General features: G+C 48.0%; 1 protein-coding gene across 1 annotated transcript in view; it reads right to left on the bottom strand.

Annotated features, from left to right (window-relative positions):
- The window catches only part of CPXM2 (carboxypeptidase X (M14 family), member 2), a 197881-nt gene that overhangs the window by 120329 nt on the left and 50336 nt on the right, over positions 1-27216 (bottom strand). The window contains exon 6 of the mRNA XM_006880142.1: positions 4967-5023. Coding sequence (XP_006880204.1) covers positions 4967-5023 — 57 coding nt within the window. The remainder of the gene's footprint in view (positions 1-4966; positions 5024-27216) is intronic.

Genomic DNA, 27216 nt, shown 5'->3' with positions numbered 1-27216 from the left:
CCACCACCTGCTGGCAATCCGTACAAGCGCCCCACTGCTCACTGTTCCCCCCGCTATTGCTGGCTGTTTGTTTCCCTGGAGAGACGTAATTAAAGCAGCAGCACACACAGAGCAAACATTGATCACATCGATGGCAGTGCTCCCAGCCGCTGGCCCTGTCGGCTCCCCTCAGTGGTCCCCATGGCCCACACTCAGAAGCTGCACACCGGGAATCTGTCGGTTAATGGAGTTTAGAAAGACAGGGTAGCAAAGCTGACCTCATTCTCTTGTCTCTCAGCCTCATCCCACATCCCAGCCCAGCCTATCTGCGGAGACCTGGTTCCCTCACTCTCAGCTTCCCAGACGGAGTACTCCCAAAGCAACCTACACCCACCTTCCTTTACCACCAAATGGAAACCCCAGCCCCTGACGCCCACTCCCTCCGGGACAGGCCGACCTGTGATCTCTGTGGAAGCAGACGGCCTCAGCTTTCTACCTTGGAGTAGGCGGTGGGTTCAAAGCACTGACCACTGGCTAGCAGCCTGCCCCTTATCCCTGGGCTCCTCGTAGAAGACTTGGATCAGTACTGGACGGTAATCTCCTCCTGTGCAATTACTGCCCCTGAAAAGCCGCTGCAGGGTCAGCTATGGGTCAGTTCCGACTCGATGGAACGACAAGAATACATGACAGCTTCTTAGATCACAGTGTTAAAATCACCTCTTCCTGGGCTGATATCCTAGAGCATCCTGGTGGCCCTGGACAGGCTATTGGACACTTCTGACCCCTTTGCAAGGTGGTCTGTCCTGCACCTGAGGAGACCAGCAGTTCCCTCCAAAAGACCCATTTACCAAGAGACTAGCAATTCCCTCTGAGAGACTCATTTACCAAGAGACAGCAGTTCCCTCTGAAAAACCACTTACCAAGCTGCTTCCTATGGAGGAAGCATAATGCTCTCCATGCATTCAAAGTGCACCCCTCCACCTGGAATCAGGGGCTCACCTAACCCCTAAACTTGACACTCAGCACCCACCAAAGGGCAACACAGTCAGGGATATGCTTTGTCACCTCCTGGACACAAACTAGTGGCTACTTTATTATAGGGAGCTCTGGTGGCCTAGTGACAAGACGCTGCAATCCTGAGGCCTGCAGTTCAAGTCCACCAGCTGCCCTGCAGGAGAAGGATGGGCATTTAACCACCTCTGAAAACCCACCGGAGGGTCAGATGTGGGTTGGTTCCAGCTCAATGGTACACAACAGTGTACTAATTTCAGGGTCAGTGAAAGACAGGAAGGCTCTCAATAAAAGGGGTTGACAGCAACCCCAACCGCAGGCTGGAATGTGGCAGACAGTGTGGCGATGGCATGTGACAGGGCAAGGGGGGGCCTGTTGTCACAGGGTTGCTGTAAGCTGCAGTGGACTCAACAACATTTAACAATGTCATGTCCTCCAAGGAAACCTGCAGAGTAATGAAAAGACAGAAAATTCTCCACAAATCTTTGCTTGTGAATAATCTTGTCTAAAGACTTTTCAGGAACAATAAGTTATGAGAAGCTGTGCTGCAATCAAAAAGGCATGTGGTTCGAATCCACCAGCTGCTCTGTGGAAGAAGGATGACAATATCCCTGTGAAAACCCCCCTGAAGGGTCAGTTATGGGTTGGTTCCAACTTGGCGATACACAACAACAACGAGAGCAGTGGACGGTGATGGAAGTCAGCGGATTGAACCCATGGGCTGCTCCCGGGGAGAAGGATGCGGCCGGCAGTCCGGCCACAGGAGGAGTTACAGCCTGAGGAATACACGCAGCCATCGACTGTGCTCTTGGGGCTGCTGGGAGTCACACACAGCTCACCCCCTCCTTGCTGGTGCTACTGTTAGACAGTGTTTGCTGTTGTTGTTAGGTGCCGTCGAGTCAACTCATGAGTCAACCCTAAATCATTGTGACCCACACACAACAGAACACAACCCCACCCACCCAGCGCCCTCCTCACCACCTCTGCTGTGCTTTGCGACCCTACACGGCACAGTAGGACAGCCCATAGGGGTACCTATGCCCTCAGCTTCGTGGAAGCAAATGTCTTTTTCCTATGGGGTGGTTAGTAGGCTTGAACTGTTGACCTTTCTGTTACTAGCCAAATGCTTAAGTGCTTTTTCACCAAGACTCCTTAAAAGGATGTTAAACTCCCAAAAATCCTAGTGACATCGAGGCGACTCAGAGCCTTCCTCCACCCACTGTTCGAGGCTGTAAATCTTTAAGGAAAGAGATTGCCCAACATTTTCTCTCACAGCAGCGTGGATTTGAACCACTAACTTTGTGGTTAACAGTGCTATGCCACAAGAGATCCTCCCAGATAATGTCTGTGGAGCTTACTCTAGAGTGGTGGTTAGTGTTGTTATTGTTGTTAAGTGCTGTTGAGTCATAGATGATTCTTAGTGACCCAATGAACGAAAGACCTGAACACTTGTATAACTTTCATCATTTCTCCAAGTTCATAGAGTTTCCAGAGGCAAGCTATTTGGGAAGTGGATGCCAATCCTGCTTCCAAGCTTGTTTTAATTGGGGAGCTCCACCAAACACTGTCCACCATGGGTAACCATTATCGCATTTGACACATCAGTGTCACAGTGTTCAGCATCACAGTAACCATGAGTTAACTTCTGTATAGCAAATGGACAGACCGGTGCTATACCACTTAGAAGAATGTTTGACCAAAACCAATTAAAACCAGGCCTGAGGGCCGCAGATTAAAATCACCCACCTTTGGCTTGGTAGCATCACTTTCTATCCATGAGGCAAACAGAGCTCTCTCGTTATTAAGTGCTGTTGAGTCTTAGACAACTCATAACTCTCTAGGGTAAGCTTACACAATGTGCTAACTCTCCTTGGATTTCAGCCATGCTGTGAAAGCAGACCTGGTCCCTGGGCAGCAGTAGTGGGTAACTGGGAGGTCAAAGGAAGCCTCAGAATCCTGCCTGGCCTGCCTGCCTGGGTTCTCAGGCATCCCATAAAGTCAGACCGCTGGGGTCTCCTCGGTGAGTGTCTGTGAGGAAAGGTAAGCCAGGGTTTGTGCATGAGTTCTCAGAGTCTGGCTTCAATGGAGGTCATTTCTGCTTGCGACATGATTCTGTGCTTGTCGAAGGACCTGCAAATGCCTTGCACAGCTAATAATTTTTAAAATATTCATGAGCCCCACAGCGAAGACTTCCGTTAACCCGATTGACAGGGAACAATAGAACATCTGGGTCCAGAGAATGTTCTGTTGGAACAAAGGCTGTCAGGAAATCAATACTTTTATAGCATTTTTTCTGGGCGGACTTCCACACCTGCTCATTTCTCTAATTATCCCTGAGACTTCAACGTGCAGGGAGAGCTAAAATGGAATTGTTTTCCGAAAGATCAGTAATTTGAAAAATTAGCTGCTATATAAAGAAAAAGACATGCTCAGGCACAGCCCTTGCTAAAAATAGCATTTTGAGAAAGATGCTCGAGGAGAGAGATCCTAAGTTGTTATGGCAACTATGATTATAATTATGAAGCTAGAAGACTTTCCCCTCACTACTACGTGGAGACGGCGTGGTTTAAATGGCAGTGTCCTTTGAAGTGGCCTGATGTCATTATTACAGAATTACTCTTTCTCATTTAGCCCTTGATGTGTTTGTTCATATCTCAACCCCGCGCCCCCCACCCCCACCCCAGAGCCTCAGCATCTTTCGATCAGGCTTCTTCTTGGTTCTCAGGTCTGGCTTGCGATTCCTCACTGCACTATTGTGTCTTCTGTTTGTTGTTATGTGTCAGCTGAGTTGGAACATGCCCATAGCTGGTCCTCCAGAGGCTTTTCAGGGGTCGCCATTCTCATGGGAGGAGATTGTCCATCTTCCTCTGTGGGGCTGGTGGTTTTGGACCTCCTGCCTTTAGGTTGGAAGTAAAACTCTTTACCACTAGGCCACCAGAGCTCCCTCTATTCGCTCTAGTCGGTGAATTTCTTTTCCATTTGACCTCTAGGGAAATTTGCTTGGTTTGTGAGATTCCATTTAGATATGAGGCTGCTGTTGTGGAAACTAGGAAGTTCTGCCAACAGAGAGTTGGGGAGACACCTGAACTCAGAGGAATCAAAATCTGTGGGAGATTTTCTTGGATGCAGCATTTCCTGGCCGCCTACATTGTGCAACACACCTTGCAGTCCCGCCCCTCCTGTTCTGCCCTGTATCCTGGAGACAAGCCTCTGTGGACGGAAAATCCTCAAGGGTCATTCCTGATTGGGATGATAGATGGAGGTGAGAGATCTGCCCAATTCTTTCCCTTGGCCTCAGAGCCCCAGGTGGTGGCTACGTTCAGCTGAAGCCTGCAGACCCCTCCTGGGCTCCAGCTCTGCAGCCTAGCGGGTGGCCCTACCTCCTGGCTGCCACTGGTCTCAGGTGCCTCAGTCTCTCTTGTTTGTCCCTCAACCCCACCCACAATGCTGTCAAAGTCATTGCCATGGAGTAGGAATCAACTCAGCTGACCACCAGCAGGTTTCCCGAGGCTGTAAATCTCACGGGAGGAGATTACTTATCTTCCATCTGAGAAGCCACAACCAAGAGGGTCAGCAGGGAAGGTTTCAGTCCTTGAAAATATTTTTTTTAATTAGCTTTTCATCTTTGGGTTAGGCGTGCAATTCTATCCATTAGGGTACCAGACTTTACTTTGGGAATGTGGTCAGGACGGTGTGTGGTCAGGATGGCGTGTGGTCAGGACAGCGTGTGGTCAGGACATTGTGTGGTCAGGATGGGACAGTCCTTGAGCAAAGGCATCATGCTGTGATAGGAGGAGGGTCAGAGAAAACCCTCGACACGGCAGATTGGTCCAGTGACCCGATCAGGAGGATGGCACGATACAGGGCAAGGTTCAGCTCTGTTGTCCGTAAGGCGGCCATGAGTCATAGTTGACTTAACGGCACTAACACCACCACCACCACACTTCCACACTTCGCTGCACTTGCTTCACTTCACCTTGTGGACCTCGTATGCTAGCTGGGGCCCTAGCACGTGGTCCTCCTCACTTGGCAGCTGAGGAACAAGGGGTGGTGGGGGTGTCGCTCAAGTTCGGCCTCTGGACACGGGCGAGCAGGATTCACGTCTAACTATCGCTTCCATCAAGCACGTGACAAGCGGATTCGGACCCTCATTCTGCTCATCAACACACTGGACAGTTTCTGTGGTTGTCAAGTGCCACTGTCCCTGGGTTAGAACTCACTGTGACCCTGCACAACCAAACAAAACACTGCCCAGTCCTGGGCTAGTCTGAACGTGTTGCCATGACGGACACCATTACTGGGACCATGATCCATCCTGTTCTGAGCCTTCTTTTCAATAACCTTTGCTTTGTCAAGCACAATGTCTCTTTCCAAGGACTGACCCCTCCTGATAGCACAACAAGAGTTTGTGAGATTAAGTCTTATCATCCTGGTTCTAACATCATCATGCTGCATTTTTTTTCTTTTTTTTTTTTTCATGCTGCACTTTTTCCAAACAGATGAGCCCAACCATTTGGCAGCCCATGGTGTAGAGATACTCTTTGCCAGCACCACGATTCAAAGGCATCGTTCTTTTTTTTCAGTGTCCAACTTTCCTATACAAAATAGGTTCTTGGGGTCGGGGGACCCATGACTTGGATCAGGGGCATTTTAGGTTTCAAAATATCTTTGATCTTTATCACTTGAAGGAGGTATTTTGCAAGAGACTTGCATAATATAATACACCCTTTGATTTATTGACTTCTACTTCCTTGGCATTGAGCAGCATGACAGATGGACAAACGAGGGTGATCGAAACAGGTGCTGGGAGCGGGGTGGTCGTAGATGCCCACTATATTTCTATACTTCTCTCCCTCTTTCCTTCTAGATTGGTGTCCTTCAGTCTTTCAAAGGTTATTATAAGCAAATTAACCAACTGCCTTATGGCTTCTGTTTCTTAAAAGGTTTTCTGGAATAAGAGAAGAGATCTCTTTGTGTGGCAGTCAAGTGCTCACCTGCTAATTGAAAAGTTGGTGGTTCAAGTCCACCCTCTGCCCAAGGAGTTGCATGGCCAACCCAAAGGCAGGTGTTCAGTGGGAGAAAGTTGGCAATCCCCGCAGTGCAATTCACAGCCTCCGAAAAGCCACCAGAAGGCTGGCTATGAGCTGGTTCCGACTCAGTGGCAATGAGTGACTTAGTGAATGACAGAGATTACAGCCAAGAAAGCCCTCTGGGGCAGTGCCGCTCTGCACGAGGAGATGCCATGAATGGGAGCAGCATCTATGGCAACTAACACGATCGATAGGAATTCACTCCAAGTGGGAGCCACTCCCCCCTTCACATCCCCAGCTAACTGCTAATAGTTGTCTCAATGGCACTTGAAAGCTAACGATTTGTGTAAGAGAAAACATTAAAGATTATGAGCCCAATGAAAGAGAAAAATTTAGCTGAGAATCGTTTTTCTTCTACTCTACTTGTACCCATAGAGAATTTTATATTAACTCAAACATTCTCCCCAAGACACAAATCACTAATATCATTTCCACAGTGTTTCCAGTGTTTAAAATGGGAAGACTGAAGTCAATTGACTTAACTGATTTCTTTCCTCTTTTCCAGTGAATTGAATGAACTGATCAATTTTATGTCACCTAATTAGTTCTTTAAGAAGTTCTGGTGGCCTACTGGTGAGGAGCTATGCTGGTTCAAATCCACCAATTCCTCCTCAGAAGAGAGAGACGGGCAATCTCCTCCCATGGGATTTACAGCCTCTGAACACCCACTGAGGGGTCACCTATGCGTAAGTTCTGACTTGACGGCATATAACAATTCATTCTTGGGTAAAATGAAGTAATCTTACATTATCCCCATAACATTCCGATTCTTTTAGAAAGCAATTGGCACAAAGAATAAATGAGAAAATGCCAATCATTACAATCATCTGTAATATGCTCTCCTGTCGTCCAGGGACTGTGTGACAAAAAGACACCTATGTTGTTGTTGTTGTTAGGTACTGTTGAGTATGACTCACAGTGCCACTGTGAACAGACCTGACTCCTGTGCGTCCTCTGTCACCCTCATCATCTCTGACACCCTGGAGACCATTGTTGCAGTTACTGTGTTGGTCCTCTCACTGAGAGTCTTCCTCTCCTTCACTGACCCTCCACCTTTCAAAGCATGATGTCCCTTTCCAAGAAACAGCCTCTTCTAGAAACACGCCCAAAGTACATGAGACAAAGCTTCACCATCGCTGCCTCCAAAGAACACTCCAGCTGTACTTTTTCCAAGACTTAATCTGTTTGCTCTTTTGGTTGTCCATAGTGTGTTCAGTGTTCTTCTCCAACATCACAACTCAAAGGCATCAATTCTTTTTCTTGTCATCCTTATTCATTGTCCATAGCAAGTGACGGAAAACATCATGGTCTGAATCAGGCACACCTTAAATTCAAACTGATATCGTTGCTCCTTGGAGCTAAGGAGAGATCCCTGACATCAGATTTTCCAGTGCAATATGTCTCCTGATCACCCAACTACTGGTACCAAGGGTGTTGATTGTGGATCCAAGTAAGATGAAGTCAATGACGGTTTCAATCTTTTCTCCATCTATCATGATATTGCCTATTGGTTCAGTGGTAAGATTTTTGTCTTTTTGATGTTGAGATACAACCCATATTGAAAGCTATTATTTCTTTGATCCGCTGCAATAAGTGTTTCAAATCCTCACTGTCAGCAAGCAAGATTGTGTCATCTGCATAACACGGGTTGTTAATGAGTCTTCCTCCAATCCAGATGCCATAGTCTTCTTCATAGAGTCCAGCATCTTGAATGATATGTGCAGGGTATAGGCTGAATTGATATGGAGAAAGGATCAAACCCTGCTGTCCACTTTCCCTGAATTTAAACCATGCAGTGTTCCCTTCCTCTGTTCTTACAATAGCTCCTAAGTCGAGGGACAGGGTTTGTATGAGCACAATTTTTTACATAAAATTTTTTCTTTTAGTTGTGATTTTAATGAAAGTTTACAGAAAAGCCAGATTTTTATTCATTCACTGTTGCATCTTTTACTCTCTCTCCCTCCATTCTCCCTCTCCCAGTCACATTTTTTTTAATATTCGTTCACTATTGCATGATGACGTACCTCCCCACCCCCCTCCAGTCTTTTTTGCAACCAACCTGTTATTCTGGGATGTTGTCATACGTATAATGCACAATTAAGTGTTCTGGGATTCTCGTTCAATCTTAAAGACAGGTGCTTATAAAAACAATAAAACTTTCTCTTTCTAGCTGAAGAGTATTCAGTTATAATATTCAGCTCAACAATATTCAGTCAGGGTGTTGGCAAAGAGCACTGAGTCCCATGAATTTCCAAAAGAATGAGCAAATCTTTCTTGGAGGAAGTGCGACCAGTGTGCTCCTTAGAACGCTGTAGGCAGCTTGTGAAAAGATGCTGGCCCTCGGAAAATAGAAGGTTGTTGAAAGAGTGGAAGATCCTCAAGGAATCCCACCGGGACTGTCCTGGGCTCGAGCAGGGTGGAGCCTATGCAGACAGCTTGGGCACGAGTCCACTCTGCTGTTGGTAGAACTGCTGAGCTGCAGTTTACATGACAGCACTCCACGACTCCAGACGGTAGAAAAACAAAAAAGACCACTCAGGGCTCAAGCTGTGTTGCCTTCTTAAAATCACCAACACTGACCACGCTTCAAAATAAATCCACAGTGGCCTAGAAATCTGCATTCTCAGCACACACCCCAAAAACGGAAAGCAGGAACTCAAACAGAAACATGCAGCCAACATTCACTAGAACACTAGTCACAGTCGGTAGTGGTAGAAACAACAGATGTAGCCATCGGCAGCTGAGCAGATAAACAAAACGCTCTTCACTCACGTTTGTTGTTGTTGTTTGATGCCGTCGAGTCGTAGATGACTCATAGCAACCCTATGAACGAACGGCCTGAGCACTGTTCGTACATAGGGTTTCCGGAGGCAAGCCATTTTGGAAGTGGATGCTGCTCCTGCTTCCAGGCTTGATTTAGTCGGGAAGCTCCAGCCAACACTGTCCACCATGGGTGCCCCTTACCACAACTGGCACATCACTGTCACAGTGTTCAGCATCACAGCAACCACGAGTTACCTCTGTACAGCAACGCACAGACCAGTGCTATACCACCTAGAAGAATGTTTGACAGGAAGACAATTTGAACCTGGCCGAGGGCCACAGAGGACAATCACCCACCTTCGGCTTGGTAGCACAGCTTCCTTTCCACTAGGCCAACGTAGCTCTCTCTTGGTCATCGTCATTGTTATTGTTGTTTGATGCCGTCGAGTCATAGACGACTCATAGCGACCCACATGTTGTGTTCATATTCCATCTCCACGCATACGATGGAATATTGCTCAGCCATGAAGAGTCCATGCTGCCACATGGATGAATCTTCACAATGTCGTGTTGAACAAAATAAGTCAGATCCAAAAGAACGCACACCGTGTGATGTCACTTAGCATAAAATGGGCAAATGTATAAAGAAAAAGATGGATTCGTTAGGGAAAGGATAGAAATGATGATGATTGAACAATGTCATAAGCATAATCATATGACTGTTCCCCCACACTGTTGTCATAGCATTGACTCCAACTCTAGCAGCCCTGAGGGCTAGGACAGATCTGTCCTGGGGGTGTGGGAGGGCTTCCAAGGCTGTAATATTATAGAAATAAAGTGGGGTCTCTCTCACACTATCACTCGATAACGCATGGAAAAATTACTGCACTGGTAAATGTCTGGGAAATGCATTCTTAGGACAATAAGACAAAGCAGACGCACAGCAGTTACTCAAATCCACTTCACCACATCTCTCCTCAGGGGTACAGTCAGGAGCATGCACATTTTAAAAGCCCTGGCATGCTGCCTTCCCACCTGGGTCCACCGGAGCCTGCCTCCAAGTTGTAAATCACCGGTGGAAACCCCCACAAGGATTTGAGGGCTTAGAAAAACCCTTTGTTCTCCTTCCAGCCGAGCCGGTCCCTGCTCCGTGCACACACAAAGGTAGGTTTCCCCAGCATTATAAAGTCTGTCACTAGGAATCCATTTCCATTTATAAGAAGGATTTTCTTCCATGTCTACTGGGTGGGCTCAAGGTCCGACAGCGATATTTTATGTCCAAACTAAAACTGGCAACACAACTGGAGCAAGAACCCAGTCAAACATTCTCAACCCTTTTCAAATCAACACGTCCTCATCCCAGGGGGTCTAACCGCAAGCATTTCTGTTGTTGCTCCCACTCTTCCCTCGGAGCTGGGCTAAGCCGTGTTAAATATGGACATACTTAAATTCTATACTGTGGTCTACAGATACCGCCCAGGTGGGGCACGATGGGGTGAGAATGGACAGTAGGGTTATGTGCTGACCGCCAGGGTCAGCCCAGCATGGGCCGGAAGGCCTCTCTTCCTAATCCTTCCCTCTACCACCGGAAAGACCAGGAGCCTGGGGCTCACTGTGACCGGTTTCAGTCTCGTTAATTTTGACCCATTATAATCCCAGATGGTCAGTGGTCTGTGCTGCAGTGGTAAAATGAACCCACCAGAAAGGGTCCCGAGTCCTAGACCTTTCTTCCTCTGTCCCCCAGGGTCTGTCACAGTGCCTCATATATGGTAAATAGTCAGTCATTGTCATTAAATCTGAACCAAGTTATTGCTGACCCTCCAGTGGGTTTTCAGAGGCTGTAAATCACACAGGAAGAGACTGTTCATCTTTCCTCCTCAGGGTATGTGGTGGATTCGAACCACATGTGTCACAAACCTTGAGCCTTAATTACCTGTAGACATATTGTTGTTGTTGTTGTTGTTATGTGCCATCGAGTTGCTTGAGACTCATAGTGACCTTATGTACAAGAGCTCTAAACGCCGTTCTACCCTGTGCCAACCTCACCATCCCAAATGCACTCATTCCCACCATTCCACTCACAGAATCGATCCATCTCATGGAGGGCCTTCCTCTCCTGCATGTCCCTCCACTCTCCCAAACATGATGTCCCTCTCCAAGGACCAGTCCCTCCTTGCAACATGTCCAAAGTATGCCAGACTAAGCTTCAGAATCCTTGACTCCAAGAAGCATTCTGGCTTCACCCTCTCCAGGACAAACCTGTTTGTTCTCCTAGCAGTCCATGGTATATTCAACACTCTTCTCCAGCACCACTGCTCAAAGGCATCAATTCTCTATCAGCCCTATTCACTGTGCAACTCTCTGATTCATAGCACATAATTTTGAAGACTATAGCCCGGATCAGGCACGCCTTAGTCTCCAGCCTGACATCATTGCAAACATCGTCATTGTAGACATATTGCAAAAGCCAATTGTAACATATTGATTCATTAATTCATAGTAATAATGAATTGTAATTTATCTATTACAATTCATAAATTCATCATAGCATATTGATTCATTAACAGTGAGGAACCCTCACTCACCCCCGGGATTACAACTCATCTCCTTCTTTTGCCTTTCATGGTCATTGCAGTCAGGGGTAATCAGCTAGTTCAGCAGTTCCATGTAGCCAGGATTCTGGGCTGTCTCAGCAGCTCATGTCCACTGGTGGGCAGAATCCACTGTTTTCTCAGTAGCTCATGTCCATCAGTTTAGGTCAGAGTCCTTGGCTCTGAAAAGAGCCTTTGGGTCTTCAGTGTTCAGTTCATTGTCTTCTGCAGAATGCAGTTTTAGTTGGGATCCCAGAGTTTATATACTTTTGGGGGGATTACATAGTCAACCAATAACATTCAAACTTTGGGTTTCATTATATTCAACCAATAATATTAAGAATAACAACGTTCAAACTTTGGGTTTTACCAACCATATTAGTTTCCAAACAAGTTGTATAACCTATCACATTAGTTACAAAACAACAAGGGTTTGACCAGTCATGTTCTATACCAAATGGGTTCCCTTGGTAACAGTGGCAGTAACAAGTTATAATTTCTTATCAGAGTCTACATACATTGTGTCCCGTGAAGCCTCATGGCCATTAAGGGTCTGTTTGGGTATGTTAAACTGTTTCTTACACATTTCTTATTCTTATTTCTAACATACAGCAAATTCCTACACATCTTATTCTTATTTCTAACATATAACATAGCGAATTTATTCTCTTTTCTTATACTTGAACTGCTCATAACACTCATGCTTCTGGATTGGCAGGCCCACTCCCTACCTCTAGGTCTCCAGAGCTCCCTTTGTATACAGTAGGCACTCAATAAGAAGTTGTGGGCTAAGACCGGCTTCTAAAGTCCCCAGTGCCTGGCCTGGCTGTCCCCAATGTGGCCTGAGGTAGGAGGAAGGAGACGCAGCTCTGACCTTGGAGCTGGGCCGGTTTTATCCCTGCGATGGCGTGCCACCAGGATGGGCCCCCTTTAGGATGTACAGACATCGTGCTGGCACGCATTCCGGTCCTGTGCTGAGTCTCCTCAGAGGAAACCTGAGCCAAACCAATTAATTCTCTTAAACACCCCAGAGCGCCACATGAAGGGAGGTCTGCCAGGCGCACTGAAGGCTGACAAAACTGAGCTTTAAGGGGAAGCTTCGTCTCTGGCATGTGCTGGCCTGGCCAGGACCTGAATGTCGCCTGTCAACCCCTGTGCGTTTCGTGACTACTCCTCCTCAGCTCACGCTGGGCTAATTCCACCTCTCACTCCCTCAGGGGAAGAGAGAGGAAAAAAAAAAGAAACTTAAGAAGTGAAGTAAAAATAGCATAACAATGAACACCAGTCTACAATATATCCTTTTTTCAAGTGAAACCTTCCTAATTACTAGTGGCACAGAGAAATCCTACAGAAGTCAACTTAAATGCCACCTCTTCCCAGAGCACTTTCCAAGAACTCCATCTCATGTAGGCCTTCCACTTCTGCTCCCAGCCCTGCACCCTGTAGGGACTCAAAGAAGGTACCCTGCCTAAGAGAGTCAGACGCCTCCCTTCACACCGAACACTGCCACTCAGCAGCTATGTCCCTCTGTCCCCAGAAAGATCGTCTTCCTCTCTGAACCTCAACACTCCCACTTGGGAATGGGAACATTATTACGTCCCACCTCACAGGCTTGAGGGGAACCCAGGAGTTAACACGTGAAATGCTGAAAACAGAGCTCGGCCGTGGGAAGGGTTTGGATATATTTTAATTACCCATAGTCAGTGTCGTGTCTGTGTGATGCACTAACACAGGACCCCAGCCAGCAGCATACCTGACCTGGGATACGTGCTCAGGAGAATTAAGTACCAGACTCTCCCAAACTTGAGCCTTCACCTGGGCTTCCACCCGCTCTCTTCTCTGCCCACACTGGGAAGCTTCCTCCTCTGAAGTCTGGGGTCCCCCCTCCCTCCCCAGCAGGCTTCACACCAATAAGTGTCCATCCCTCCCCCATGCCCATGTCCTCAGAGACCTCCTGCCCCAGCATCCTATCATGTACACATCTAGACCTCATCATCCCTCTAGACCAATGAGGACAAATCCCTCCATTGCAAGGGAGGGAGGATGGGGTCCTGAAGCCTGAACCCCACAACCTGTGACGTGGAGCCAGCAGTCACAGACCTGCAGGGAATGGCCAAATGAGGCCTTCTTGACAGTGACTTTGCCATTACTGCTGTTAAGTGTTGTAGATTTCCACCCTCAGTGACCCCATGTGACAGAGCGGACCTGACTCCCAGCCTTTCCTGGTTGCAATCTGTATCAGATCACCATGACTTTGTCCCCCCAAAAAAAATCTCTAGCTGGATTTGAACTGCATACCTCCTGGTTACTCTTCTAATAGTTAACTGCTAAGCCACCTGCACTCCTTGGGGCCCTGCAGGTACCTGCATCCAGGTGTCTGTACCCCGCTGGCCAGGCCCCTCCTCATGAAGCTGTGTGGTGACAGGAGTCTTCCCACCAAGGCTAAGAGAGAATTTAGAAGAACTCCTGCTCTGAGAGACCCTGTCAGCCTGTGAGATCACCTTCTAACTGAATAACAACTCAGGAAAGGCATCAAAAATGGGGACCAAATCCCAAAAATGTCAGCCTTACTGACCCAACAGAGACTGGTAAAGCCCCTTGACTATGGCACTAAGTCACTCCTTGAACCTGGAACAAGATCCAGCCCTGTCTAATAAGGTGAACAACACCAGCAGGGACACACTCATCCCTCCGAATACTCCACCCTAGAGGGTCAGAAAGGCAGCAGGTGCCCGAGGATAAAGCGCAGAAGGCAGAAAAGAAGGGGTGAGTGGAAATGAGAATCACAGGGGGAAGTGAGGAAAGTGCAAAGGCTTTGTGGGTGTTGAAATTCATGCTGTAAAACAAAATAGAGTGAGCGTTGCATGAATCCTTTGCAAAATTTCACCTAAATCGCATTAAAAATATAAATGCGTGCTAAAAGGAGGAGAGGTGAAGTAGGCAGGAAGGGGAAGGATAAAGGATTATTGCAAATGAGATAGCAGGGAAGAACTGGGAAGGTGGTGGTGTAATGTGGGGATTGTAGTTAATGTTCATAAAGCAAAAAATGAATGGTTGGATAGAAAGCCAATTTCCTTTGTTGTTGTTGTGTACCATAAAGTCGGAACCAATCCAAAGCTGACCCTCCCGCCAGTGTTCAGAGGCATTTAATTGCACGGGAGGAGATTGCCCGTCCTTCTCCCATGGAGCATCTGGTGGTGTTGAACCACATGCCTTCAGGATTGCAGCACAGCTTCTTGCCACTAGGCTACCAGAGCTCCCTTCTAATTTCCCTTCAAACCTTAAATCACAATAAAAAGTTAAAAGAAAAAGAAAAATACCCTGAATGCATACCCACATTTATTGTTGCTTTGTTCACAATAGCAAAGAGTTGGAAACAACCTAAGTGCCCATCAACCAATTAATGGATAGAGAAGCTGTGGTTTATTCACACAATGGAATACTGTGCTGCATTGAAAAACAAGGAACTCATGCAATATTATACAAAAAGTGTGACCAGAGAGGACATTATGCTGAGTGAAATATCTCAGTCACAAAAGGACAAATACTGCATAATGCCACTGTTATGAAACAGAACTGACATGGGGTTTGAGGCAAAACTAAGAAAGGAGGGAATAAATAATGGACATGCATTGAAACAGATGAGGGAGAGAACTGTATAAAAGGAATATATGATTAGCCATTATTGTCATGACAAGCGTCAGAATAAGAGCTGCATAGTAAAGTGGACTTGCGGTGGGGAGAAACTGTATAACAAGGAAAGAATTTTTTTTCTAAAGAGAAAAGTGAACTGGGGGGAAAAGAAGAGCAGGGAGAAAAATGTGCAACAGTGAATGAACGAAGATCCAAGCTCTCTATAAACTTTCACTAAAATCTCAGTAAAGAAAAGGGGAGGAAAATACGCTGAGTATTGCTTCTTTTTAACAAATTAACTGCGTGAGACCAAATGGTCCCAGTTGCTCCGAAGCCTGGATGTGAAGTGTGGAGGTAGCGAGACATTAATGGAAATGGAAAAAAGCAGTAGCAATGATAAGGATTTTACAAACATGCGTAGTGTCGTCAGCAAGCAACACAGTGTAGAGAGTACTGATGGAGAGCTGTTTTTCTGGAAGTACATCTCAGTTCATTGCCATTGGGTTGCAGTTAATGCATAGCTGGCCCTCCAGCAGGTTCTCAGAGGCTGTAAATTGTGTGGGAGGAGATTTCCTGTCTTCCTCCTGAGTAGCATTGGCTGCTGGATTGGAACCCAGAGAGACGTGTCCTTGGGTTAACAGCACAACTGCCCTTGAACTATGCCCTGAGCACCCTGCTGACTACACCACGTCCAATGGTTCAATATGGTATCTTTATTTATTTTTTCTTTTTTTTTCACTAGTTTATTTACAAAATTCTAATACAAATTTGAACAAATTCTTTAAATTTCCCTCACTCCCCACCCATCAAATTATACAATCCAATGATCAATCCCCTCTTCCCCCTGCACATCCACATCCTTCTGCTTCCAGCCTCTCTCACCCCTCCTGGATCCTTATATTCCTTCTGCAATAATGGTTTTATACAATATTTATCCTTGTGGGACTGAGTTAGTTGACTCAGCATAATGTTCTCCAGTAATAGGGTATCTTTAAAGAGAGACTCCTGAGTGACCAGAGCTCTTGTTGGCTGGGATTTGACTCCCAGTGGCCAGGCCTCCTCTAGAGAGTCTAAAGCCCTGCTGTGTGCTAGGAGGGGTGTACGCGGTGGGGAACCCCATGGGAGATCCCTGATCCCAGAGAGCCCTGGTGAGGGAGCTAGGATGTGGATCCAGGAGCATCACTCTGCCTTCACCTATCACAGCCTTGGTGACCCACCTGCAGAATGCAGGGCTGGACAGGTCATCTGAGGCTTCAGCTCCCTTAACAGCTCTGGTGCTCAGCGTACAGGGCAGAGGGTGCTCATGGCTGCGCACCAGCCCAGGGAATGTCCCAAGGCCCCTTACAATGTGCCTCTGATGAAACCTGCTTCAAGCCACATTTGCAGCCCAATCATGGCACCTTCTTCCTACCAACCATCTCCCTGACTTCAAAACCTCCGTCTCTGGAACCTGCATCAGATGTAAATACAATCACGCCCATTCAAGACGCCACTCAACCCAGCCTCATCCCGTCCATCCTACTTCTCGACTTTCTCCCTGCTTCATAGCTGAAGAACAATGTCCAAACCCAGAGTCAGACCCCTGAAGACCAAATGAAAAAGTGGAGTCCACCTTCCTCACTCTTTCCTTGTCATTCTGACCAGCGACATCCGGGTCATAGGCAGGAACCTGAGGCCACCCCAGGTATACAGCCCTCTCCCCTGTCCTCTGCCACATCCCTCCAGGGTGACCTCCCTACTGCGTCTGCTCCCAGGAAGCCTCCCCATGCCAAGTCTGCTGCCTGTGCCTCACCCGACTGCCACACTTCAGTTCTTTTTTTTTTTCAATACTAGTTTATTTCCAAAATTCAAATACTTTGCTTTTCAGACCAGAGTCTTCCAATTTCCCTCACCCCTCCGCCCATCAAATGGTACAACTCCAAGACTAATCCACACTTCCATTCTTCCATTCAACAAGTCCCCCACAGAAAGCGGAGGAAGAGGGAGAACAGGCCGATTGTTAGCCACTGTTTACTCTTACTGAGCCTCAGTTTCCTTTGTTGTTGTTGTTCTGTGCTATTGAGTTGGAACTGACTCATAGGTGACTCCCAGTGGGTTTTCAGAGGCAGTAAATCACACGGGAGATTGCCCGTCCTTCTCCTACAGAGCAGCTGGTGGATTTGAACCATGTGGCTTTGAGCTGGCAGCACAACTTCTTGTGATCAGAGCTTCCTTAGTGTCTGTCAAATGAGGCCCTACAATCCGTGGCCACCGGCCATCTGTCAGCCTGTCGCACTCTGGTGTTTGGATGTCCTTGTGATGTGGGAGGCTATGCAAATGGTGCTTCCTACACCAGAACGGTGACCCATGTGGACAGGTCTCAGCAGAGCTTCCAGACTAAGACAGACTAGAGAGATGGGTGAGGTGGTCTACATCACAGGACATTGTCTAAGGCTTGGACTGGCTGCTCTGGACACTTCACTCAGCTGGAATGAGGACTAGAAGGGCAGCTTGGTAAAGCAGAAGCCAGTGAAGGTGAGGAAGCCCCTCGGTGATATGGACAGACACGCATCTCACATGAATCTAGGACCTGCGGGGGCTGTTACTTATTCAGGACCACGAGAAGGTGCAGGCCTGGGTGGTGGTCTCATTCTCCTGCGCACGACGCCAGCCCCCTTGACAGGGACCACCAGCAACACCTGCTCTGGTCAGGTGAGTGCTGATGCAGGTGCTTTGCAAACTGGAAAGTGTGGCCTGGGTGCCAAGCAGATGCTGAGTGAAAGCGAGCTGGGTGCCCTGCCTGCCCACAGTCGCCTCCCCACCTGACGGCTGGAGCTGCCCTCCTTGCAGACAGGGACAGGAGGCCGGTGTCTGCCAGGCTGCCACTCCCCCAGATCATGGCTATAAATCATGTAGCCCCCTCAGCTGCCTCCGAACCTCTGACCATACAAGCAAGACAGCAGAGTAAAGTTGAAATTAAATCCAGAAACTGCAGCTCCTTATAGAAATTAAACTACACGTTCCCCACTGAGGCGTGCCAAACCAAAATAAACTATCCACTTTGCTGCAAGGGCCCTCTTTAAAGTGTTAAAGAGCAGAGATGTCACTTGGAGGACTAAGGTTCACCTGACCTGAGCCTCGGTCTTCACAGAAGCCTGATGCGAGTGCAAAGGCATGAATGTTGCCATTGAATTGTGCTGATGGTAAAGTCTATTGAATACACCGTGGGCTTATGAAAGAACACAGAAACCTGTCTTGGAAGCAATAGAGCCAGAAGGCTCCTTAGGAGTGATGCTGAGACTTCAACTCACATACTGAGGCCTGTTGTTGGAAGGACCGGTCCTCAGAGGAGGACATCGCATGTGGTAAAGGAGAAGGTCAGCGCAGAAGACAGTGACCCTCAATAAGCTCCAGTGACACAGTGGCTGCAAGACTGGGCTCAAATACAAGAATATTGTGTATATTGTGAGCACCAGGCAGAGTTTTGGGTTGTGTTTTTTTTTCTTTTGTTCACAACATCGCTGTGAAAGGGAACCTACTTAATAAAACCCAACGACAATACACATTGCTCCATGCCCCTTGAACTCTTCCAGACCTGACTCTCCCAGACCTGGGGACCTGTAGTCTAGAGGAGAAAACTCAAGACACCGCTTTCTTGGATTCCAGTCATCATCACTTATTTTCTAAAACAAAGGAGAGAAGCAGGGTCTCAAACCACCAGGACCAGGATGATGGAAAACCATTTGTCTCAAAATGATTCTGATTCCATGGTGATTCCATGTGTGGACTCCAAGTAGAACTTCAATGCATAGGGTTTTCCAGAACTGATTTCATACATAGGTTGCCAGGCCTTTCTTATGAGGTGCCTCTGTGTGGATTCAACCTGCTGTCAACCTTTCAGGTGGCAGTCAAGCAAGTTACACGATTCAGAGAGTGGGAGACTGTGGAAAACCCATCAAACCACACCAACACTCGCCCAGTGACTTCTGACTCCCAGTGAACCTACAGGATGAAGGAGAATTGGCCCAGAATGATTTCCAGGCTGTTATTTTTATAGAATCACATGGCATCATCTTTCTCCCGAATGAAGGTTCAAACCACCAACCCTTCAGGTAGGGGCTAAGATTTAACCAGTACATCACTAGGATTTCTTGAAATACCAGAAGCACCTTTACCCCTTCTGAGGGGAAGACTAGGGAGGGTGTCTTTACTGTAATCCCTCTGACAGTCTCCCCTGTGGTAAGTAACCGATCCTGTGCTGTCCCCCAGGGACTTTGTTACCACCCAGTCTCCTCCTGGGCAATTCACTGCTTCTGAAGATTCATGCCAGGTCAGCTAGGAGTCGGTTCCAACTCCAGGGACACATAACACAGCAGCTGCATCCAGCGTTCATATAAAGGGATCAATGGACAAAAGGAGCTTCATGCAGAGACTCACCTGTGTGAAGTGTAAGGCTGAGTGTGTGTGTGTGTGCATGTGTGTACCTGAGTGTGCAGAAGTATGTGTGTGCAGGTACAGGTGTACACGTGCACATGTGTACGTGTATGGGGAGGTGTGTGTGAGTATGCACACATATATGGATGAGTGTGCATTGTACGTGTGTATCTGTACATGTGCACAGTGCATGTGTGTCCCAGTATGTGTGTGCCAGTGAGTGCATGTGTATCTGAGTGTGTGTGTGTCAGTGTGTGTCAGTGGTGTGTGTGTGTGTCCCAGTGTGCGAGTGTGTGTGCGTGTGTGCGCTAGTGTGTGTATCCGAGTGTGTATGTGTGCACGTGTGTCCCAGTGTGTGCATATCCCAATATCCCAGTGTGTGTGTGTGTGTGCACGTGTGTCCCAGTGTGCACGTGTGTGTCCCAGTGTGTGCATATCCCAGTGTGTGTGTGTGTGTGTGTGTCCGTCCCAGTGTGTGCATATCCCAGTGTGTGTGTGTGTGTGTGTGTGTGTGTCCCAGCGTGTGCATATCCCTGTGTGTCTGTGTGTGTGTGTGCATGTGTGTCCCAGTGTGTGCGTGTGTGTGTGTCTGTGTGTGTGTCCCAGTGTGTGTGTGTGTATCGCAGTGTGTGTGCGTGTGTGTGTGTGCGTGTGTATCGCAGTGTGTGTGTGTGTCCCAGTGTGCACATGTGTGGGTGGACTACGCAGTGTCTCCAGGAGCGCTCCTGGCCCATGGAGTGTTTACAAGGTCTCCAGGTGCCAGGGCTCCTGCCACTGGAACGGCTTGCTGATGTCAGTACATCAGGCCGACACCAGAGAAGGAGATTCAGATCTCAACGGCTATTTTTGGAACCCTCCTAATGGGAAACTCTTCTCCTTTCAAACCACACTGCTTTCTGTAATTAGGCAAGAGGCTAATATTCTAGTCAGACTGCATTTTTCTCAAATGTCTGGGCTTTGCTTGATATTATTGTGAAATTGTATTTGGTGGTGGGGCGCATACCTGGGCGAGCAGGGCCTCCACCACGTTCTCACCCCTCACACAGCAAAGCGGGACAATGTCACCTCCAAGTCCCCAGCCAGTCTCAGGTCACACTCCCACCATCACCTGCTGAGTTGTCCTTCTGTCCCTGCTGCTGGGAACTGGTTCTGGGTGCCTGAGAGCAGTGACGTGCCAGCAAGTGATGCTGTAGTTCTGTGCACTGTTGAATTAGAACTGATGTATAGCTGACCCTCTGGTGGGTTTTCAGAAGCAGTGAATCAAATGGGGGGTGTGTGGAGATCACCCATCTTTCTCCCACGGAGCAGCTGGTGGATTCAGACCCCTGTGTTCAGGATTGCCGTGCAGCACTAGGCCACCACAGCTCCCTTTAATACAGACTGGAACTGCCTTATAGGATTTGCAAGCCAGACTGCTCCTTGGAGGCAAAGATGGTGAAGTTTCGTCTTTCATTCTTTAGACATGTAGTGAGGCGAGGCTGTTCATTAGAGAAGATGATTAGAGATTAGATGATTAGAGAAGATTAGAGATGCTTGGGAAGATGGGGGGTCAGCGAATGAGGGGGAACCTCCAGCAAGATGGATTGACACCATGACTTCAGCGACGGGCTGGAGTGTTCAGAGATGAAGAGGGCGGCACAGGATAGCCCATTCGTAAGATCATCACTATTAGTCGTATTTGACTTGATGGCACCTGAAAACAACAGAGCTCTGTGACCTGGTGGTAAGGAGTTGCACTGCCAACCCAAAGGCTGAGGTTCGAGTCCACCCAGTTGCTCTGAGAAAGATGGACAATGACCTCCTGTATCATGTACAGCCTCCGACAACTGACTAGATGGTCGACTGTGAGTCAGTTGAGTAAGGTAAGTTGAGTCTCCTACACTGTAAGGGAATAAATGTGTTAGAACGATCCACTAGTGGTACTTGTATCAGTAATAAAACTGAGACAGTGTCCAGAAATATTAATCACTTACAAGTGCTCAACCACTTACTCCCATGCTCCACTCGGTGTGGCTGCTTGACCACCTGATGCTGGCACTCCCGTCGTTGGACACCCTCCCCTCAGCCCATCTCTGTTTTCCAAGTGCCTTTGTTAGGGCTACTTGTGTCCAGTGATGCTAATAGCTGGGCTATTCAAAGCTTCCAGAATATTCCTCTTTCCACCACACAGCTGAAATCTTTGCCAACACAGCTCCAAATACAGTCAACCTTCAGTGTCTAAAGTATGACTCAACTGGAAAGCCAGGAAGTGCTTCCCAAGGAACATTTCAGCCCAAGTCACTTGGGTTTCATTTTAAATAAGTCCGAGAAGGCAGGAGAGCAGTGATTAACCAGAGCATGGTTCCACCTTGTCCACTGAAAGCAGAGACCATGGAGGAAATGATTTGGGGCTCTCCTTTAGCTCCACATGGGCGGCACAGCACCGTCTCCTAATGACACTCTTACCTGCACCAACTATTCCACCCCTTCATGCTGGTGTCACTGAACTCTTCACTTAAAAGTGACAATTCCACAGAAACTCACACCTCTTGCTTCCGTACCTCAGGCTGCCAGGATTCTGAAGACTTACCCAGCACCGTGCCACGTGGGGTGAGCCCTAGGTAGCTCCTGAGCCTACGGCCAGTGCAAGGACTCGGTCCACATCTTCAGCCCCTCTGCTAGGACAGACTACCACAGTACTGTTGCCTGGAGTCACTACCTGAGCGAACTTTCAACAGCCAGGCACCCACTGAGGTCAGCCTCAGCCATACGGGCCCAGTGTGCACCGCTGGGCTTTACCTCCTCCATTCTCTCATCAGCATGGGTGGGGGCCCTGCTTTGCACACCCAAGCACTGGACCAGGACCTAGACTCTAACACTGGGAGGCTGGGAATCAATTCTTGGCATCAATTGCCTTGAATAGATGCCAAAGCCATGACCTCTATCCGTGACAGGGTCTGCTGATGCTGTATCAGCATTAATCAAAACCAATAGCATTTCTTACATGTAGGCTTTGAAGATCAAGTCTAGATATGGGGGAGTCCCAGCAGATTTCCGTGTCCCCACCTTCCCACCCATCCCAGAAGCCCTCAGCTGACCTCCCAGCCCTGCCGACTGAGACACAAGTCCCTGTTGTGCTTGGAATAATCAAGTGCTAAATTCTTGTGGGAATGAGCTAAACAATGGATCTAAAACCCAAGTGTCAACAGTTTCTCTTCCAGCCACACTAAGTCACCAACTCCCCACTGGCCATCAACATCTTCTGAGTCTGACTGTCCTTTCATTCACTAAGTTATTCAAGCATTTTCTGAGCACTTGTGTTGCAGATACCCTGCTAAGTACTAGAGACTCTTCCCAAGAAGCTCAAGGGCCTGTGAAGATGATAATGGAACTCTTGTGTAAAGTGTGATTTGGGGACATCTGGGACACAGCAGCACCTGAAAGAGGTCTCTTTACATCAGTGTGTGGGCATCAAGCTCCTTTTTTTTTCATTCTTTTTTATTATTTTGTGTGTGTGTGTATACCGTCAAATCGGATCTGACTGGTGGCACAGGAGATTGCCCCTCCTTCTCTAGCAGAGCATCTGGTGGATTTGAACTGTGAACCTCTGGGATTGCAGCACAGCTTCTTGCCGCTAAACCACCAGAGCGCCCTAAGGAAGCTCTTTAAAGAAAGCAGTGATCCAGATGAGAACTGGACACGTGAGACCAGGCAAGGAGGCCGTGGGCCAGGACCCCATGATAGAAATGCTTAGACATTTTAGGAACTTTCTGGTGATTCTGGATGGTTGGAACAGAGAGGGGTCAGCACACAGGGACAAGCAGAGGTCACACAGGCCCTTGTCAGGTCACTCCAATCATCCGTGTGTCTCTGTCCTTGTTACTGTGGGCCCCTGAATCTGTTTTGATTCATAGCTCTGACTACACATGACAGAGCAGAACATCTTCATAGAATTCTCTAGACCTGGATCTTCATAGAAAGACTGCACCACGTCTTTTCCCTGAAGGAGCTGCTGGCTGTGTCCGAACCACTGACCTCTTGGTCAGCAGCCTAGTGCTTCATCATTGCATCACAGAGTTCCTATGTAGCAGGGATTGTTTATGGAGCACATGCTATGAACAAGGCATCCCACATGCACTGTTTCCTGCATCCCCATGGCAGCCCTGCAGCACACAGATGAGGAAACCGAAGCTTGTTAGATTTGGATACTCTCTCCAGATCATATGAGGGACAAGTAAGGATTCATCCTGCAACCCGGTCACCCCCTCATCTGTCACCTGTCCCCTGCAGCCCAGGTCACCCCCTCATCTGTCACCTGTCCCCTGCAGCCCAGGTCACCCCCTCACCTGTCGTCTGTCCCCTGAGCAGGAAGGATAGGCAGATGGCCAGGATGGACAGATGATCCCCGAGATCCTCTTAGATGTCCACTCAGGACTCATCACTTTAAGAGCAGCCCCAGGTATGAAGGAGATCTGGTGGCAGAATGTGTAACGTGTTTGGCTGCTAACCCAAAGGCTGACTGTTCGAAGCCATAGGGTAAAGATAGGCGGTTTCCTCCTGTGAAGATTGACAGCCTCAGACACGTGATGGGTCTTAGGTCCCCCAGAGTCTGAATCTTGAGTTTGGATTTTCGATTTGGGTCAAGATTTAAGGAACCCATTACTCTACCCTGAACCACTCCACCGAGGGACTGGCATCTCCTGGGAGGCAATGAACTCCTGTGTTATGCCCTCATGAATGACTCACCTCAGTCATTTTCAGTCCCATGACCTATTACTATTCCACTTTTTAAAAACAAAACAAAAACATCCACTATCTCTGTCAACTAGTTATTTGTTTTTTCTCTCGGAAGCCAAATAGCCAATTGAATGTCATGTTGCTATTATTTTCCTTTTCCAACTGGCTTTCCGGGGTCATAAAGGAGCCAGGCTTATCCCATCTCTCTCTATCAGGTCCACTTCTAGTCCTCAGCTGGCCAGGAAACACCTCATCTGCCAGAAGAGGACTTACATGTAACAGGGATGGAGCCGGGCCCCCAGGCCCTGCGCTTTGGCCCTGCACCGTCTCACTCGCGCTGGTGTTTGGGCTCCTGCTGCGATTTGATTGATGAGTGTGGAACTTGGCAGAGATCATCTCAGAAGATTCCGGATGGGCTGTGTACATGCATAAAATAAAAGGCGCACGCTGGATATTTTCAGCCAAGCATGACTGATAGCTGTGTTTATTAAGAGAGGAGAAATGTAACCCTGGCTGGTTTAGATTATACACAGATATGTCAGAGAAGTGCTGCTTTATCTAAATACAGAGTCTCTGGATAAATGGAGGGGCGGGGAATCTTTATACTCCAAGTAGCATTTGGTGAATGACAAGATCAGAACACATTTTCTCCAATCATACTTTTAAAAAGAATTATTTTGGTAGCATCGGCTTAGTAAGAGCCTGAGGTCCTTACCTTATGCTTGGGTGGGTGGGTAGGGGGTGTGTATAAATAAATTGTGTGTGTGTCTGTGTGTCACCTTATTCCCACAAAGGATATTAAAGTTGGCTAGAAAAGCTATACATAATAGAATAAAAAAAGCAAACCAGATAAGGAAATCAGGACAACTGAGATAGAAAACGAGGGATAAAAATAGAGGAAGCAGCACAGAGGGGAACGGAGAGTGGGTGTGAGGGCAGGAGTGAGAGGAGGAGGAGGAGGAGCGAGAAGAAGAAGAGGAAGTGCTGAAAACCTTGTTTCCATGGTGACCAGCAGCTGCAGGTCCACACAGAGGAAGCCCCAGAAAGATGCGGAGGCCTGGCCAGTTCAACCAGCCAGAGTGGGTATCCTCATCCCTGCGCCATCACTACAGGAGGCAACACCATACCATTTTGTGGAAACTGGACCTTGGGCCTCAGTCCAAGCCCCACATGCGTCCATGAGCCCAGTCTCATCTGCTGGCCTCACTTAGCAGAGGCTTGGGCAGGGCCAGTAGTTTCTTGAAAGCTGGACAATAAATAAGGAAGACGGAAGAAGAACGGATGCCTTTGAATTGTGGAATAGAGTTGAATAAACTGTGGAATAGAGTTGGATAAACTGTGGACTGTCAGAAGAATAAGCAAACCTGTTTGGGAAGAAGTAGAGTCACAACACTCCTTAGACATGAGAATGCTGTCACTTTGTCTCACCTGCTCCAGGCCTGTTATTAGGAGGGGTCAGTACCGGGAGAACGGCGTCATGCGTGGTGAAGCAGCGGGTCACCAAAAGATGGGAAGCCCCTCAGAGAGATGGACTGTCACAGTAACTAAAATTAGGGGCATGAGCACAGTGGACGGGCAGAGCCATTGGGACAGTGCCAGGCTGGACACTGCTATGTTGCAGTGCTATGCTGCAGAGGCTCACTATGGGCCAGGGTCAGCTCAATGACACTACCAACCACAAGGACAACATGTCCTCGCCTAGGGATGGGAAGGACCTTTCTGTTGGAGGTTTGACCTAGAGCATACCACCTTGCAAGCTGAGTAAAGTCCTCTCCGACACTGGGTTTCAAAGAAAGTATGACCAGCTTGAAGGTCAAAAGCATTCCTACCAAGGTCATTAGCACCGTTCCCCTGCCCAGACATGACTATATTCCTGGCCCACCTCTCAGCAGTATTGGTGACCAACGATCATGGGCTCTTCCTACCCACCCCCTGTCACAGGTTCTGGAACACTGACTTGCCTGGCTGTCCGTCCACCCAGGAACCTGGGCTGGACTTTTCTGCCTCCTTCTTTTTGACCAGAATAGATGGTCACATCCTTTACAGCTGAGTCTTAGCCACTCCACTCTCTTTCTCTCCTTAACTTCCATCTAGAAGTCCTGTCTACTCCCCTGGTGTAAATATTACACAGAAAGGGAACTCTGGTGGCCTAGTGGCAAGAAGCTGTGCCCGAAGGTGTGCGGTTCGAATCCACAAGGTGCTCTGCTGGAGAAGGAGGGACAATCTCCTATGTCAGTCAGATTTGATTTGACGGTGCACAACTACAACAAAAGAATTCTGTAATAAATGTTATCCAGGGAATTCTGGTGGCCTAGAGGTGAGACGCTGCACTGTAATCCCAAAGGCATTCCGTTTGAATCCAGTCTCCCCTGTGATTTCCTGCTGGAGGCTTTGCTATGAGAGGTTCTGGCTCAGCACAGGTTAAGGCCCCAGGCAGATCCCAACCCTAACAACACCCGCTGAGACCCAGCCCCACCCCTTCATCAGTGCCTTTGCTGCCCCCACTCAGATGCTTCATCAACATCTCACATCTAAGTGTGAAACGAAGCCCTTGATTGTCCCCTCCAACATGACCCTACCAAGCCTAGCACATGAGCCGGACACCGGACACCCCGTTCTTACCTGTGTTCCTGTCTGACAACACCCAGTAGGAGATTGATTACAGCTCAATTTCCACAGTCCACCATCAAATCCTTTCCTCCTCTAATTGTCTAGATCATTCTGCCTCTCCAGAACACCACAATCCCCAGCCTAAACCTGCTCAACTGGAAAAACCCACCGCTGATGAGTGGATTTCATCTCTTAGTCTCACAGGATTGCCCAGCTGTGAACAGTTATGGAGCCCCGTGTACATCTGGCTCCCAGCCAGTGCTTGGAGGATTTGAGCCATCAGTCTTTGGGTCAGCTTGCCCATGCTTAACCTTCAATGCCACGAGGGCTTCTTGAATGTGTTCCTTCCCCCTTAGTCTTCTCACTCCACACAGCAGCCTTGGAGGATACTGTCAATTCACAGCAAGAAC

The sequence above is a fragment of the Elephantulus edwardii genome, unplaced genomic scaffold, assembly GCF_000299155.1.
Source record: "Elephantulus edwardii isolate Elephantulus edwardi_28Jun2011 unplaced genomic scaffold, EleEdw1.0 scaffold00006, whole genome shotgun sequence".
NCBI lineage: Eukaryota > Metazoa > Chordata > Mammalia > Macroscelidea > Macroscelididae > Elephantulus > Elephantulus edwardii.
The sequence above is the reverse complement of the archived record's forward strand: the minus strand, read 5'-3'. Positions and strand labels throughout refer to the sequence as shown.